General features: G+C 35.6%; 2 protein-coding genes across 2 annotated transcripts; both read left to right on the plus strand.

Annotated features, from left to right (window-relative positions):
• The first annotated feature begins 368 nt into the window (after positions 1 to 368).
• LOC135084665 (uncharacterized) lies at positions 369 to 9026 on the plus strand. The gene is made up of 3 exons (XM_063979440.1): positions 369 to 1066; positions 8151 to 8276; positions 8602 to 9026. Exons 1-3 carry the CDS (start codon positions 408 to 410, stop codon positions 8672 to 8674), a joined length of 858 nt encoding a protein of 285 aa, XP_063835510.1. The 5' UTR covers positions 369 to 407; the 3' UTR covers positions 8675 to 9026.
• Positions 9027 to 9938: 912 nt separating this feature from the next.
• On the plus strand, positions 9939 to 12815 carry LOC135084673 (uncharacterized). Its single transcript, XM_063979446.1, has 4 exons — positions 9939 to 10608; positions 11302 to 11436; positions 11871 to 11929; positions 12413 to 12815. Exons 1-4 carry the CDS (start codon positions 9971 to 9973, stop codon positions 12562 to 12564), a joined length of 984 nt encoding a protein of 327 aa, XP_063835516.1. The 5' UTR covers positions 9939 to 9970; the 3' UTR covers positions 12565 to 12815.
• Positions 12816 to 14169: the final 1354 nt, after the last annotated feature.

Consider the following 14169-nt stretch of genomic DNA (forward strand, 5'->3'; position numbering starts at 1 on the left):
TAAATAAATACTAGTTTTTGCCCGCGGTTTCACCCGTGTGAATTTCTATTTATCTCTATATAAAATTTCATCGAAATCGATTTTATGACTCAAACATAAAAGGACAGTAAAACTTTCCATTCATCAGTATGTATTTCTAAAACAATGGGTAATCTGGCCTGTGGAATGGAGAAGAAGTGAAGTATATTTTGAATGTCTAAGAAACATACGACTAAATCTCGAATACTAACAATTCACAAACAGACATTCCTTGTAAATATAAGTTAAGGATAATGGTTTGGAATGACTCAACCAACTTTGCATGCATCAAGCCCCATGTCTAAGGAAACAAACGTTATAATCATCATTAGAGGTAATATAAATAACCAGATCCATCGGCATACCTCATTTATGTTACAATCGTCACCATGCTTGCACGCGTTGGTCTTATAGTGTGTGTTGGGATATTCCTAACGTGTGCGAGTCCTGTGCCTCAAGAAAACAATGACCCAGATGTTGTAGACCGAACACCAGCACTAGATATATTTGAAGAACAAACGACTGAGATAGCCACTGAAGACCCACTTGCAAATGGTGATCAGGCAAGCAATCCGTCAGTCGCTCAAGAGGGTGGAAATGAAAACGAAGCTGAATCGAACACTGAAGTAAATGAGACTGCTAACAATAATGAGGGCAATGAAACTGAATCTGAGCCTGAGAACAGTAAAAACGATGAAGGGTCAGAATCAGGAGCTGGAACTAATGAGCCTCCTATTGAAGACAGCGACTCAAAATCTGAAAGTAATGAAAATGATTCAGGAAATGCACATGAAGACCCAGTTCATGGAAGTGATGAAGACGACTCAGAAGATGATGATGAACATAACGATTCAGATGAGGACCACGCCGTGGCATGGTCCTCATCCGTGGATGATGAACATCAAATTAATTTGAATGTCATAGAATTAAACGATGTCACTTTAAGGGTTTACAAAACATCGGAGAATCCTGAGTATTTCATGTGCCAAGAAATTAAGAGGCAAGACAAGATTTTAGAAAAAATTTGCTACATTTCATCACCACCTCCGTAAGTAATGGAAGTATAAAATACACTCGGCATCAAATAAATCGCACCTCTCGCGACAAGCACTTTCAAACGTATGCATCCCCACTTCCTACCAATATTGGCACCGTTTAAAAGCCTAGTTCTAAACTTCATTTCATTAAAGGAAAGGTTTTTACTCCAAAAATGTGTCTTTAGAAGGATCCAGAGTCACTTCTTCAAAAATTGGTAGTTACGCTTGTGTCAACTTTTATGGTTATAAAACTGTTAGGTTGTGAAATGAAACACTCTTGTAGGTTGTTCTAACTTGTATTTCAGCACCACTGATTTACACAATTCCGACATTATGACGTCATCTTAATAGTACCTCTTGCTTTGAACGCTCAAATCGAACTGACTGTCCAGCGGCATGCCAGCGATAAGGTAACTTCCCCTTCCATCAGTGAAAGTCGACCGGTTCAAAACGACTTATCGACGGCATGCTCCGGAACTAGTCAAATGCAATACTTATTTCATAATTAGCTGTTTTCTTAATTTTTAAAATACTAAAAAGTATACAATAAAAATCTAAAATAATTAAATTAAATAATAAATATGAAATAATTGGATTTAATACAAAATAAATTCTAAAATCATTCTAATGTCTGCAAAATGCCTAGGAAGTAATCAAATAAAGTATTTTAATTTAATAATGGGTTTTTGGGTTCTTCTAAAATACAATACAAATACTAAAATTGTTGCAATAACTATTTAAAAGTAACCAATACTCGTATAAAATACAATATAAATTCTAAAATCATTACATTCGGCCATCCGACACCGTGATGCCTCCCGCCCGGCATTCACGTCTAATAAGGATTTATTCTAAAATCATTAATATTACTTTTCAAACAATATTACAATATGAAGCATATATAGTAGAATGATAAACAATTCTATGACAACTTGTTAACAAGTGTTTTAACATTAATAATGCATTTTAGAAACTATTCTTCATATTAAACCAGTAACAAATGTTAAGGGAGAAAAATCTTGTAGGCACTTATACACACTATACATTTTCACCTAATCTATATTATTCGTAATGACTTATTTTATAACCGATAACGGATATTTGCATGAAATTCAGATATTAATCGTTTTACTTTATAATTTTCTCAAATCTACCATATCGAATATATTGGAAACTTCTCTTTTTAAATCCAAATTTTTATTTCACATAAATACACGTCCATTAGATGTTAGTACATAATCAATTTAATTACAGTGTATCTTGCCATGACTGCCATGTGAAAGTTATTAAGTTTATAAGAACATGTCAAAACGTTAATATTAAGTATATCCAATTATATCCATTTGTAACCGTAATCTGGCAAATAATGAATTATGGTCACGATTTATGATTAACACTAAAGGTACTTTCGTCAGAATTATGTATTCCTAAGGCCTTAACATAATTTTCTTCTTTACAAATTTTCCAAGTTTTTGAAACCAATAGGTACAATTACAGTGTCCTTTGTATTATGTGTTTCTGAATGTCTGTGATGCTCGATTTCATCACGATAAGCGCAACATATTTGCCATCTAGCTGTACGTGGGACCACTAAAAATAATTTGATAACCTTACTGTATCTGCTATTTGAAGAGATTACGATGTTTGGATGGGTTGTCGTCAGAATCTATGACTGAATTTTGGTATTTGGACTATTCGCGGAACTAAATTTCTTCTCCTTTTTTTTAACGTGGTTCTTAAGGCAGCATAACCAGTAGAAACTTTTAAGTCGTAAAAGACATACCTTTTTTTTTAGCACACACACCACAGCTAGTGTCTCTAACTCATAGAAGTTGTCTTTCATTGAAGATGTCTTTCCTCAGGGGTCGTCTGTCTGTGGGTCGACTAAAGTAAGTGACTGCTACAGAACTTTGAAGACTTCTCTTTATCATCAAGATCTGACTTAAATATGATTTAGAGTCCTGAATAATATTGATAATCATAGCATTGGATCAAGTTAGTCATCTATGGTTTTCTGAACCCTTTTCCCTTTTGTAATGAGATAAGTGGTAATGGTGGTATTTGCACATTCTTTTTCATCCTGACATCAAAGATTGCACGTGTACGTCCTATCTCAGTCAGATTTATAGCAATACAATCGCGATAATTTCACAAAAGAGTATAAAGCTTATCTAACTAACCAGAACATGTCGGAACTAAGTCCGGGCTTAGTCATAAAATCAGCTCTATCGAGAGTATCCATAGCTGAGGGGTCTTTTACAATTCGATTTACATGACATATTTTATTGGACATGCTCCAAAAAGCATTGAAGTAGCTATTAAAATATTTGCTTTAAGTGTTATTGGACTAGGAGACAAATTACCAAAAACGATTTCACCTTTGCCGTTGTGAATTAAAAAGGCTCTTTTAAACACCCGGTACTTGGCCCCCTGTTTAATTTACATACATAACATACAAAACAAACAACTGTGACAAACAAAATTCCACGCGGAAGAACCCTCGGAGGAAAGCTATTCGCATTATAAAATATCACTTGAAAATATAGAACCGCCTAAGGCGGGAATCGAACCCACGGCCTTAAGCTCGCCAGGTGTCAAGTTATTTTAAAAATTTAAATCGAAAGGCAACTGTAAACGCCAGAAACTATCCTCTGTAAAACTAGAAATTTATGTTAACTGGTATTCACTTGTGTCCGTCATTTTCGTGGCTCTCGAAAATATTTTGACCAGGAATTTAATGTCAGTATTCAAAACCGTGAGAAATTGCAGTTGCGTGAAGTTTTGACCAATAGACGTGTTGACACCGCCAGTTAATTGACGTACTTTTAAAAACTGTTAAATCAAACTCCCATAGATTTCGTATGGCACGACAAGCAAGTGACGTCGCTATTTTGTGAATTTAATCAAACTACTTTTCTTAATTACAATCCGACCAAAAATGATAATTTACAGGTCATTTCAGATTAATTAAGCTTTCAAGATCAGAATGTCTTTAATAAATTGTAATATCGAATCAATATCGGTGTCAAATCGTCCATTGTCAGTGAAGTCTGCTATACATCATCAATCACTAACACTTCTATAACAGCGTCAATCTCATCAACATTTTTGTTTATATTAGCTCTATACTTAGAGGTATGACTGATGATTGACCACAACTTTTACAATTGGAATTGATATTGAAATGATGTGCCAAACTATACTTAGTTTCAGCATCGGTTTTGCGTCAACAAGTGCACTCACTACCAACACTTAAAAGGATTTTTCATTTACCAAAACAGTCTCATAGATTTTTTTTGTCATAAAAATAATTACGTAAACTGTTCATCCTTTCAAGTATAAGGATTCAAAATTTTCCTCTAACAGACGTCCGTAGTTCTCTTAGCTAAGCCAATTAACTTTTGCAATGTCTAAGTCAAAGACAAAATTCTCTTATTTGCATTAGCTATTATAATAGCGCTCACAAAATTGTCATAAAATGAAAGACTACTAAAAGAAAAACTTTAAACTTCTGCTCATTATGGAACCTTGACGTTTCATATCTTTTGCTCTACCAAAAAAATGACTAACCTAACCTATGAAACCTTGGTACAGGTACTAAGTTCTTTTTATAGTTACAAATTGCATGACTTTTTTTTATGACTTCTTACAGTAATATAATATTGTGTTTATTTGAGCTCGCTAACTGATGTAGTTCTTTGAGAAAACTAAATTAGAAGAAAAAGCTTAATTCAACTAGAAACTACCTATCTAGGTCAGACTAATGTAATCAGAGGTCAGAATAATTCGAAATATATTTTTGAAGTGGAATTATAGATCTATAGACAAGATATTGTACTTGGCAAAAGAACCTACCGAAAGTCCGAACCGACGACAATTTTAAAATAAACGAATCATTAATTAATTCACTTTACTTGTGTAAAAATATTTAAAAAAATATTTTTTTTTAGCACATTTACTTTAACGTTAATTTAAACGTTATGATCGAATACTTTATCATTACCTTTAATTATTACTATTAAAGATTTACTACATAAGCTAATATTCCCATTTTACTGTAGGTATGCGTAATATTTCATAATGTGTGCGCAATAAAAAAAAACTACCAATAAAAAAATAGGCACTTTTCTTCACTAGAGTCTACCAGAAATTTTACGAACCTCATGTGGCACTGCTCTTTCAGTAGAGCTGGAAGAAGATGAGCTCCTTCGCGTATTTTTCTTCAACCTTGGCCCCATAGAAGACGATCGTGGTGGCGCCTTCTTACTGGACGACGACGACAGCTTCGTCCGCTTAGCACGCTTATTTCATCGTCAGCTGACGGGTGTCCCTGGCGGCATACGAGCTCCGTCTTCAGTAGCCGTTGTACTCAACTGTGAAATAAAGTACTCGACGAAATAAACTGTGTCTGACCAGCATCAACTCAACATCATATGGAAGCTATGTTCATGTTATATTAAGCAAAAGTTTGATTTGTGTCTTTTCCAAAAATCTAAATCTCAAAAATAAATCTAAAAAAAATCTTTTGTTTGACAGTTAATATTATGCTCCCTGAGCAAAGTGTGGTAAAATACCATTGTGACATGTTTCTATTATACATATGCATCACAAATAAAGATTTTGTATTTATACTTGTATTTTATTCAGTGCGACCTTCACACACAACTCATGTGACAACTGGACGGCTTGCTTGTTATGTCAGTAATAGAAGGCTTTTCATTCTAGAGACTATCCTAAACAATGGGGCCCTTAAGGCGCATCTAGCCTGATAAACTGGAGGCGCGTCTAGCCTCGTCATACTCAGTCATAGTCCAAGGCGCATGTAGCCTGATGAAACTGGAGGCACGTCTAGCCTCGTTATACTAAGTCACAGTCATAGTCCAAGGCACATCTAGCCTAATAAACTGGAGGCGCGTCTAGCCTCGTTATATTTAGTCATATTCAAAAGCGCATCTAGCCTGATAAACTGGAGGAGTGTCTAGCCTCGTTATACTAAGTCATAGTCATAGTTCATAGTCATAGTTAGTCAAAGTCAAAGTCAAAGCCAAAGCCAAAGTCAAAATATCTTTATTTGTTTAGTAGACTAATAGCACTTACAAATCGTCAAATATTTTGCTCATAAGGAGCCTCTACATGTCTCATACTTAGTCATAGTCAATGAGGCATCTAGCCTGATAAACTGGAGGCACGTCTACCCTCGTTATACTAAGTCATAGCCATAGTCTAAGGCACATCTAGCCTTATAACCTGGAGGCGCGTCTAGCCTCGATATACTAAGTCAGTCATGGTCATAGTCATAGTCTAAGGCGCATCTAGCCTTGTTATACTTAGTCATAGTCAAAGGCGCATCTAGCCTGGTAAACTGGAGGCGCGTCTAGCCTCGTTATACTAAGTCTTAGTCATGGTCAAAGTCATAGTCATAGTCTAAGGCGCATCTAGCCTATTAAACTGGAGGCGCGTCTAGCCTCGTTGTACTGAGTCATAGTCAAAGGCGCATCTAGCCTCGTTGTACTGAGTCATAGTCAAAGGCGCATCTAGACTTGTAATACTTAGTCATAGTCAAAGGCGCATCTAGCCTTGTTATTCTAAGTCAGTTATACTAAGTCTTAGTCATGGTCAAAGTCATAGTCTAAGGCGCATCTAGCCTATTAAACTGGAGGCGCGTCTAGCCTCGTTGTACTGAGTCATAGTCCAAGGCGCATCTAGCCTTGTAATACTTAGTCATAGTCAAAGGCGTATCTAGCCTGATAAACTGGAGGTGCGTCATGGTCATAGTCATAGTCTTAGTCATAGTCTAAGTCTCATCTAGCCTGATAAACTGAAGGCGCGTCTAGCCTCGTTTTAAAAATAACTATTTCATGCATTAAACGAAATATTCATACGTTTTTCTACTTGAACTTTTAAAATCAATTACTTTTTAACCAAATAAATAAAAACGTACCTTATGAGCTGTAGATCACGTACCACTTCTGAGTTGAAATGAAACACTCTTGTAGGTTGTTCTAACTTGTATTTCAGCACCACTGATTTACACAATTCCGACATTATGACGTCATCTTAATAGTACCTCTTGCTTTGAACGCTCAAATCGAACTGACTGTCCAGCGGCATGCCAGCGATAAGGTAACTTCCCCTTCCATCAGTGAAAGTCGACCGGTTCAAAACGACTTATCGACGGCATGCTCCGGAACTAGTCAAATGCAATACTTATTTCATAATTAGCTGTTTTCTTAATTTTTAAAATACTAAAAAGTATACAATAAAAATCTAAAATAATTAAATTAAATAATAAATATGAAATAATTGGATTTAATACAAAATAAATTCTAAAATCATTCTAATGTCTGCAAAATGCCTAGGAAGTAATCAAATAAAGTATTTTAATTTAATAATGGGTTTTTGGGTTCTTCTAAAATACAATACAAATACTAAAATTGTTGCAATAACTATTTAAAAGTAACCAATACTCGTATAAAATACAATATAAATTCTAAAATCATTACAGTTGCAATTAATCGCTATCCATCTGTTAAAGAGGATACGTGAGATCATTATTTGGTTTTATAACCATAAAAATTGGTGTAATTGATCCCAGAGGTATGCCCAAAGTGAGGTCTTTTTTCAAGTCACATTTATGTTAATGTTAATCATTTATTAAGAAATAAAATGTGTTTTTCTGTAAGGATATTTATTTATTGGGCTTTCTAATAACACCAATATTGTTGGGGCACCATGATTGTGTCAGAAGAAAATCTTTGAAGTTCGCGTCGCGGAAGGTGCGGTTTATTTGATGTTGAGTGTATTATCGCATTTAAATAAGTAGGGATAGTTACATCACATAATCATCTTACTTGAATACTAGTAAGTTTGTAACTAACTTGTTAATATGAACTTTAGCCCGTGATGAAAAGATACATGTCTTCTTGCTTTGTATTCTTTATTTTGAGGTAGTTGGGATTGAATTCCCTCTACCTACTGGATGCAAATCTTTATAAATAAGAAGTCTTAAATTGGTTAATTGGATAACTGATTAAATATATCTAAAATCAGTTAACAAGCTAGAATTAACTTCTAGAATTAATTGTTTTCTTTCAGGTTTTTCTTTAATTTCCATCCGAGGGAGCAAGTGTCGGTATTCCGTCAACATACAAATGGCCAAGACTTCATTTGTCAGGATATAACAACCCTTCTATCAGGATCACTTCAAGTCCTATGCGCTTCGTAAGTATAAGTATTTTTACAATTACTTCTAATACAAGAATATGGATACACTACATTTTAAATAAACAACTTGGAAAAATCGAACTGTCTAAGGCGGGACTCGAGCCCATGACCAACTGAGTTACTTAGACACTGGATGAACCTGTCGAAATTTTCAAGTATAATACACTGTTATGGCCGCGTTTTATTTCATCAATGTTGGGTAGTACTACTTTCAATACTCAATATATAGTACCACTTATGGCTATACTGTTGTTGTTATGATTTACATTATCTACAATTTATTTACTTAAATTGATTCGATATATGTATTTTTATATTACAGAAATAAGGAACACTATTTCAAGCAATCGTATGGTCTCAAGAAATTTATCGTATATCATAAGAAATCATCATAAATTATTTATTGGGATAATAATTCACAAACCCAATTTATTCTTTCTTAAACCATATTGGTAGGCACCTATGTAAATTAAATCTTAAATACCAAACATACTATTTTGTTGTTATATCTTATATTAAAGTAACATAAAATAATAATATCAGTGTTACCTTTTAAAATAAAGTGTCAATTTATTACTTGTTTAATTTTGTTTAATTGTTGGATTTTCTTGAATAAAAGCAAATAGGTGAGGAATATTGTTTGTAGACACTTGTATCTATAAGATTTTATCCTTATAAACAGAGCAAAAAACTGGGAAAACCGTTTGTTGTTAAATCTTGTTATACATAAATATAATAATTAACATACTTGTTTTTTCATTATGTTATCCTTAAAACCTACCGTTATCTAACTACTTGTTCTACCTTCCTCTAAACAAAAGTAATACTACTCTTGCTACTTATTTTAATAGATAAACACTAGCTTTTCCCACGGCTTCACCCGCATGAGACAGAGCGTCAACAGAGCAAACATCTGGGAAAAACCGTTTGTTGTAACATAAATGTTTATAAACATAAAATATAAGTGATATACAATAATTTACATACTTGTGCCTTCATTATTCGGATTTCCACTGCGCAGCGAATATGTTATCCTTCCTTTATAACTTTTAAATATTTATAACTAATTTAAATATCATTAACATCCCTGAAGGATTTACTGCCTACGCATATAGACAATACTATGTTGACATGTTAGTTGGTGCTATAATGTTTAATCTATACCAATATTATAAAGAGTAAAGATAAATTGTTATTTTGTATTGAACAGGCACCTTAACTACTAGATCGATTTTAAAATATATATTTTTCAGCATTAGAATCCATTTTTTTCTGATTAGTTAAATACCGATGTCTAAAAGTCTTTTGGCTCGGTCCCCCGGCAATCCAGCTTTGCAGGATCCAGTAATTCAGGCCTGCCACGAGTACAATACACCGCCTGTCACGAGTCTTTGCACCGAGTATAGTATGGATTTCTAAAAAAGGATAGATAATTTGGCCTGTGGAACGGAGCAATGAACTGAAAATACTTTGAATGCCTACAGTAAATAAACGACTTATTCTCAAACACTATTTGGTATAAATTAATAACTTGCAAATGGAAAATTAATTACTTATAATATTATAAGTTAAGGATAATGGTGTGAGTTGACTCAACCCACTTTGCAAAAGTCCCAAGAATAAGGAAACATAAGTTGTAATATAAATAATCAGATCCATTGGCATGCTACATTTATGTTGCAATCGTCACGATGCTTGCACGCGTTGGTCTTATAGTGTGTGTTGGGATATCCCTAACTTGTGCGAGTCCTGTGCCTCAAGAAAACGATGACCCAGATCTCGGTGTTGTAGGTCGAACAACACTACCATCAGATGAAATTTACGAACAAGCAACTGAGTTAAACACTGAGGACCCCCTTGCAAATGGTGCTGATCAGGCAAGCAATCCATCAGTAGCTCAAGAGGGTGGAAATGAAAACGAAGCAGAATCGAATACTGAAATAAATGAGACTGTTAACAATAATGAGCGCAGTGAAACTGAATCTGAGCCTGAGAACAGTAAAAACAACGAAGGATCAGAATCGACGGTAGGGACTAATGAGCCTCCTATTTTCGAGGACAGTGACGTAAAATCTGAAGGTAAAGAAAATGATCCAGGAAATGCTCATGAAGACCCAGTTCGTGGAAGTGATGAAGAAGACTCAGAAAATGATGATGGACATCACGATTCAGATGATCAACATGAAATTACTCTGAATGTCATAAAAATAAATGACGTCACTCTAAGGGTTTACAGATCACCGGGGTATTATGAGTATGTCGTGTGCCAAGAAATTAAGAAGCATGACCGGAGTATAGAAAAAGCTTGCTTTACTTCATCACTAAGTCCGTAAGTATTATTTTGTTTTTTGCAACATACCCAAAAATTTGTAAAGCCCGGTCCGTGAGCACGTAGAATTTTGTCCAATGATCCCAAGCTAACCATCCTAATCGCTCGCGTGTAATTATATTGCTGTCGCGACTGTGCGACGGGCGCCCGCAGTGAGTGTGCGAGCGCGACAGCAACACAATTACGCGCGAGCGATAAGGATGGGTAGTTTAGGGTCATTAGACAAAATTCTACGTGCTCACAGACCAGACTGTAGACTACAGTCATCATATCAATATCTTACTTTATCTATCAGAATATTATGTACTTGTGTTATATAAATAATACAGACTTTAGGTCGTGTTATCTTTTTTGTTATAATGTATGCTTGAATTTTTAATTGCTGTTGCGCTCGCACACTCACTGCGGCCGCTCGTCGCATAGTCGCGACAGCAATATAATTACTCGCGAGCGATAAGGATGGGTAGCTTGGGGTCGTTGGACGTAATTCTACGTGCTCGGCGACTGGACTTTAGTTGGAAATTGTAAATTCTGGACTTATTCATACTAAAGAAAAATATATCAGGCACCTATTTCAGAACTATGAGTCTACTTGTAAGAACATTATTTATGTAGATGTAGGCTTTCCTTTTTTTCCAAGTTATTGAGCAAATATATTGTTAAGCTAGAATTAACATTCTGTGCTTTTTTCAGGTATCTCTATGATTGGGAATTCAATAAACCAAGGGAGTTAGTGGCAGTGTTTCCCATACATTTAAACGGACAAGATTTCACTTGCCAGGAAATAATAAGCGTTATAAAAGGACCACTTCAAATCTTATGCGCTTCGTAAGTACCTACCTATCTTCTTAATTACTATTATTTATGTATTATTTTTAATTACTGTTATAAGAATACGATACTGTTTGCTTTGTCAGTTTCCCTTCACTGAAGCTATACAAGGTCGTCCCAAAAAGTTGTGTCAAGCTGAAGCCGTAGAGCAACACTAGGGCTATCTGAATCACCCCCATGTACATATGTTCCGCGATTTTGGATAGGTTACGAGATATGATTGTTTTAAATTTCTGTGCTTGGGCACTTTTTTGGTCACTGTGGCGCGAATAGATTAGGGGGTGAAGCCGCGGGCAAAAGCTAGTTTATTATAAGATCATAGATTAGATATTAAGGTTACATTAAAAAACCCTGAAGACGTTATAAACGATTTTAATTTAGTGTCATACATAATACATAACTTAATTGATTGGTAAATGTTTATGTTACAGAAATGAGGGGCACTTTTTGGACCGATCGCCAGGAGTCGTCAACAAATATATACCTATAGGTAATGATTAATTCAAACCATACTGAATTCATACTAAATAATATCTATCTTTATCAATAAAAATGAATAAAATTGCTGTTCGTTAGTCTGATTAAAACTCGAGTACAGCTGGGCCGATTGAGCTGATTTTGGTTTTAAAATGTTTGTCGTAGTCCAGGGTAGGTCTAAACGGTGAGCAAATAAGGAAAAATTGCGAGAAAGATAGAGTAATAAAATTCCATTTTCCCATATAAAGTTGACCACTTACTTTCTGTCATCAACTTTGGTCATAACATCGTGTATTTAAATTTCAAAACATAAAAATAATTAATGGGTTGACATGTTTGATGGTGGTGTTTGTTTGATGGTTGTTATTGTTTATAACCCAAAATAACATTAGGCTATTAATTTATGATGATCTGTGACAAACTAAATTTAAAGCTGCGGGCAAAAGCTAGTATTCTATGAATCACCTACCCCTACTCTCAATGATCATCACGAAAGGGAAGGAAGATTTGCAGCAGCACGCGTCGCTAAGAGTGAGTCGTAGCGTGCGTCGTGGCAGCGTGCGTCGTGGCAGCGTGCGACGCGGGAGCGTGCGTCGCGGAAGCGTGCGTCGCGGCAGCGTGCGTCGTGGTAGCGTGCGTAAAGGCTAGAGATGTAAATTGACTGAATCTGACCGGTCACGATGGTCAAACACCATAAATGACCGGTCATTTACTGTCAAATTCAGTCAATTTGTCTCAAATATTACTGTACGGCCACCGAATAATTTATTTTTTATGCAATTTTAATGAAGAACGTTATTTTGTATATTATGAGAGAATAAAACGAACGCACGTCAAGTGCGTCATTGCACGAGAGCGGGGTGAAAGAAAGAGAGCACAATAAATCATTACAATAAGTACACTTGTTGTTTAAAGGACAATGTTCGTTCTCCATACATTGTTCGCCTAAAGAACCAACAATTTTGACATATTACTACCCGAAAGCGAAATAATACGATTCTGTGTGTAAGAACAATGATTCCTGATGGACACTTGCCATAAAATTAATGATTAAGAATATTAAATCACAGCGATTTTATAATATGTCGTTTATGACAACATGGCGTCTAATGTATTGTGTGAATGTATGAACACCGATTCGCGAAAAATGTTTTGTATTGTCGTCACGCCGAGTCGCAGCCAAATAGTATAAAATAATAGAACAAGTTTTAGAAATACAACTCGGCATTCCACTTTTACAATATGCCCACATATTGCACGTAAATAAACAACATGAATCGTAGGTTGTTTCCACCCTTGTCATCTGACACATGAAATAAACTCCTATTGTATTATAGATATCGAAGCCGAATCGTATATAATAATAGAATGGGTTTTGGAGATCACTCGGGGTTCCACTTTTATAAAATACCTACATATTACATAAAAATACCACGAATCATGAGTTTTCTTTTCACCATTTACATCTGACACGAGATAACAAACTCCTATCTCCATGACTACCATCGTAGTCTATGCCAAAGACTACAATATTTTAAGCAAGAAGTTTCAAACCTTAGCGGCTACGGTAACCCCTGGGCCACATACATCATGATAACATTCGGTCGACACCGGAACGAAGTCTTGCGATTATGCAAAAAAGCATCGTATTCTAGTGCGGCTATATCACGTTCAACCGGGGTTTTAATTCGACTAAAGTCCTGACTAAAGACTGGAAGAAAATACGCCGCATTGTATGAGCACTTCGTGTTCGTTAAAGCGGCTTCAGATCTAGAGCCCACATAGTTTTCTTTCCAATAATATCCGCAAGTAGCGCTGCATGATCTTTACAACAAAAACGGCAATAGTTATTAAGGTGCCAAAATTATATGATTACTTTGGCACGGTATTATACACGTGCGAAGATTTGTCATTTTCATTCATTTCTTCATCATCATCATCATTTCAGCCACAGGACGTCCACTACTGAACATAGGCCTCCCCCAATGACTTCCACATCGCACGGTTGGTAGCGGCCTGCATCCAGCGCCTTCCCGCTACCTTTATCAGGTCGTCGGTCCACCTTGTGGTGGGTTGACATTGCAGAATATGACTTTTGATAGGTTCATCATAGAATTCGGCGGGGATATCCTCACGGAGGAAGTTCGTAAAAGGGCGGAACAAGATCTTATAATAATGCAAGGCCGAAGCTGTTACGCGCGTGCTCCTACGTGTAATCCGGCGAGTATGCAATAAATAGTAATGTCTGGTAAA

This window comes from Ostrinia nubilalis, chromosome 26 (genome assembly GCF_963855985.1).
Source record: "Ostrinia nubilalis chromosome 26, ilOstNubi1.1, whole genome shotgun sequence".
NCBI classification, from domain to species: domain Eukaryota; kingdom Metazoa; phylum Arthropoda; class Insecta; order Lepidoptera; family Crambidae; genus Ostrinia; species Ostrinia nubilalis.

What these genes read in the sequence shown, in the direction of transcription:
- LOC135084665 (XM_063979440.1), top strand. Translation starts at nt 408, where the DNA reads ATGCTTGCACGCGTTGGTCTTATAGTGTGTGTTGGGATATTCCTAACG. An exon ending in TACATTTCATCACCACCTCC is followed by an intron (nt 1,067 to 8,150) that starts GTAAGTAATGGA and finishes GTTTTCTTTCAG; the next exon opens with GTTTTTCTTTAATTTCCATC. An exon ending in CTTCAAGTCCTATGCGCTTC is followed by an intron (nt 8,277 to 8,601) that starts GTAAGTATAAGT and finishes TTTATATTACAG; the next exon opens with AAATAAGGAACACTATTTCA.
- LOC135084673 (XM_063979446.1), top strand. Translation starts at nt 9,971, where the DNA reads ATGCTTGCACGCGTTGGTCTTATAGTGTGTGTTGGGATATCCCTAACT. An exon ending in TTTACTTCATCACTAAGTCC is followed by an intron (nt 10,609 to 11,301) that starts GTAAGTATTATT and finishes TGCTTTTTTCAG; the next exon opens with GTATCTCTATGATTGGGAAT. An exon ending in CTTCAAATCTTATGCGCTTC is followed by an intron (nt 11,437 to 11,870) that starts GTAAGTACCTAC and finishes TTTATGTTACAG; the next exon opens with AAATGAGGGGCACTTTTTGG.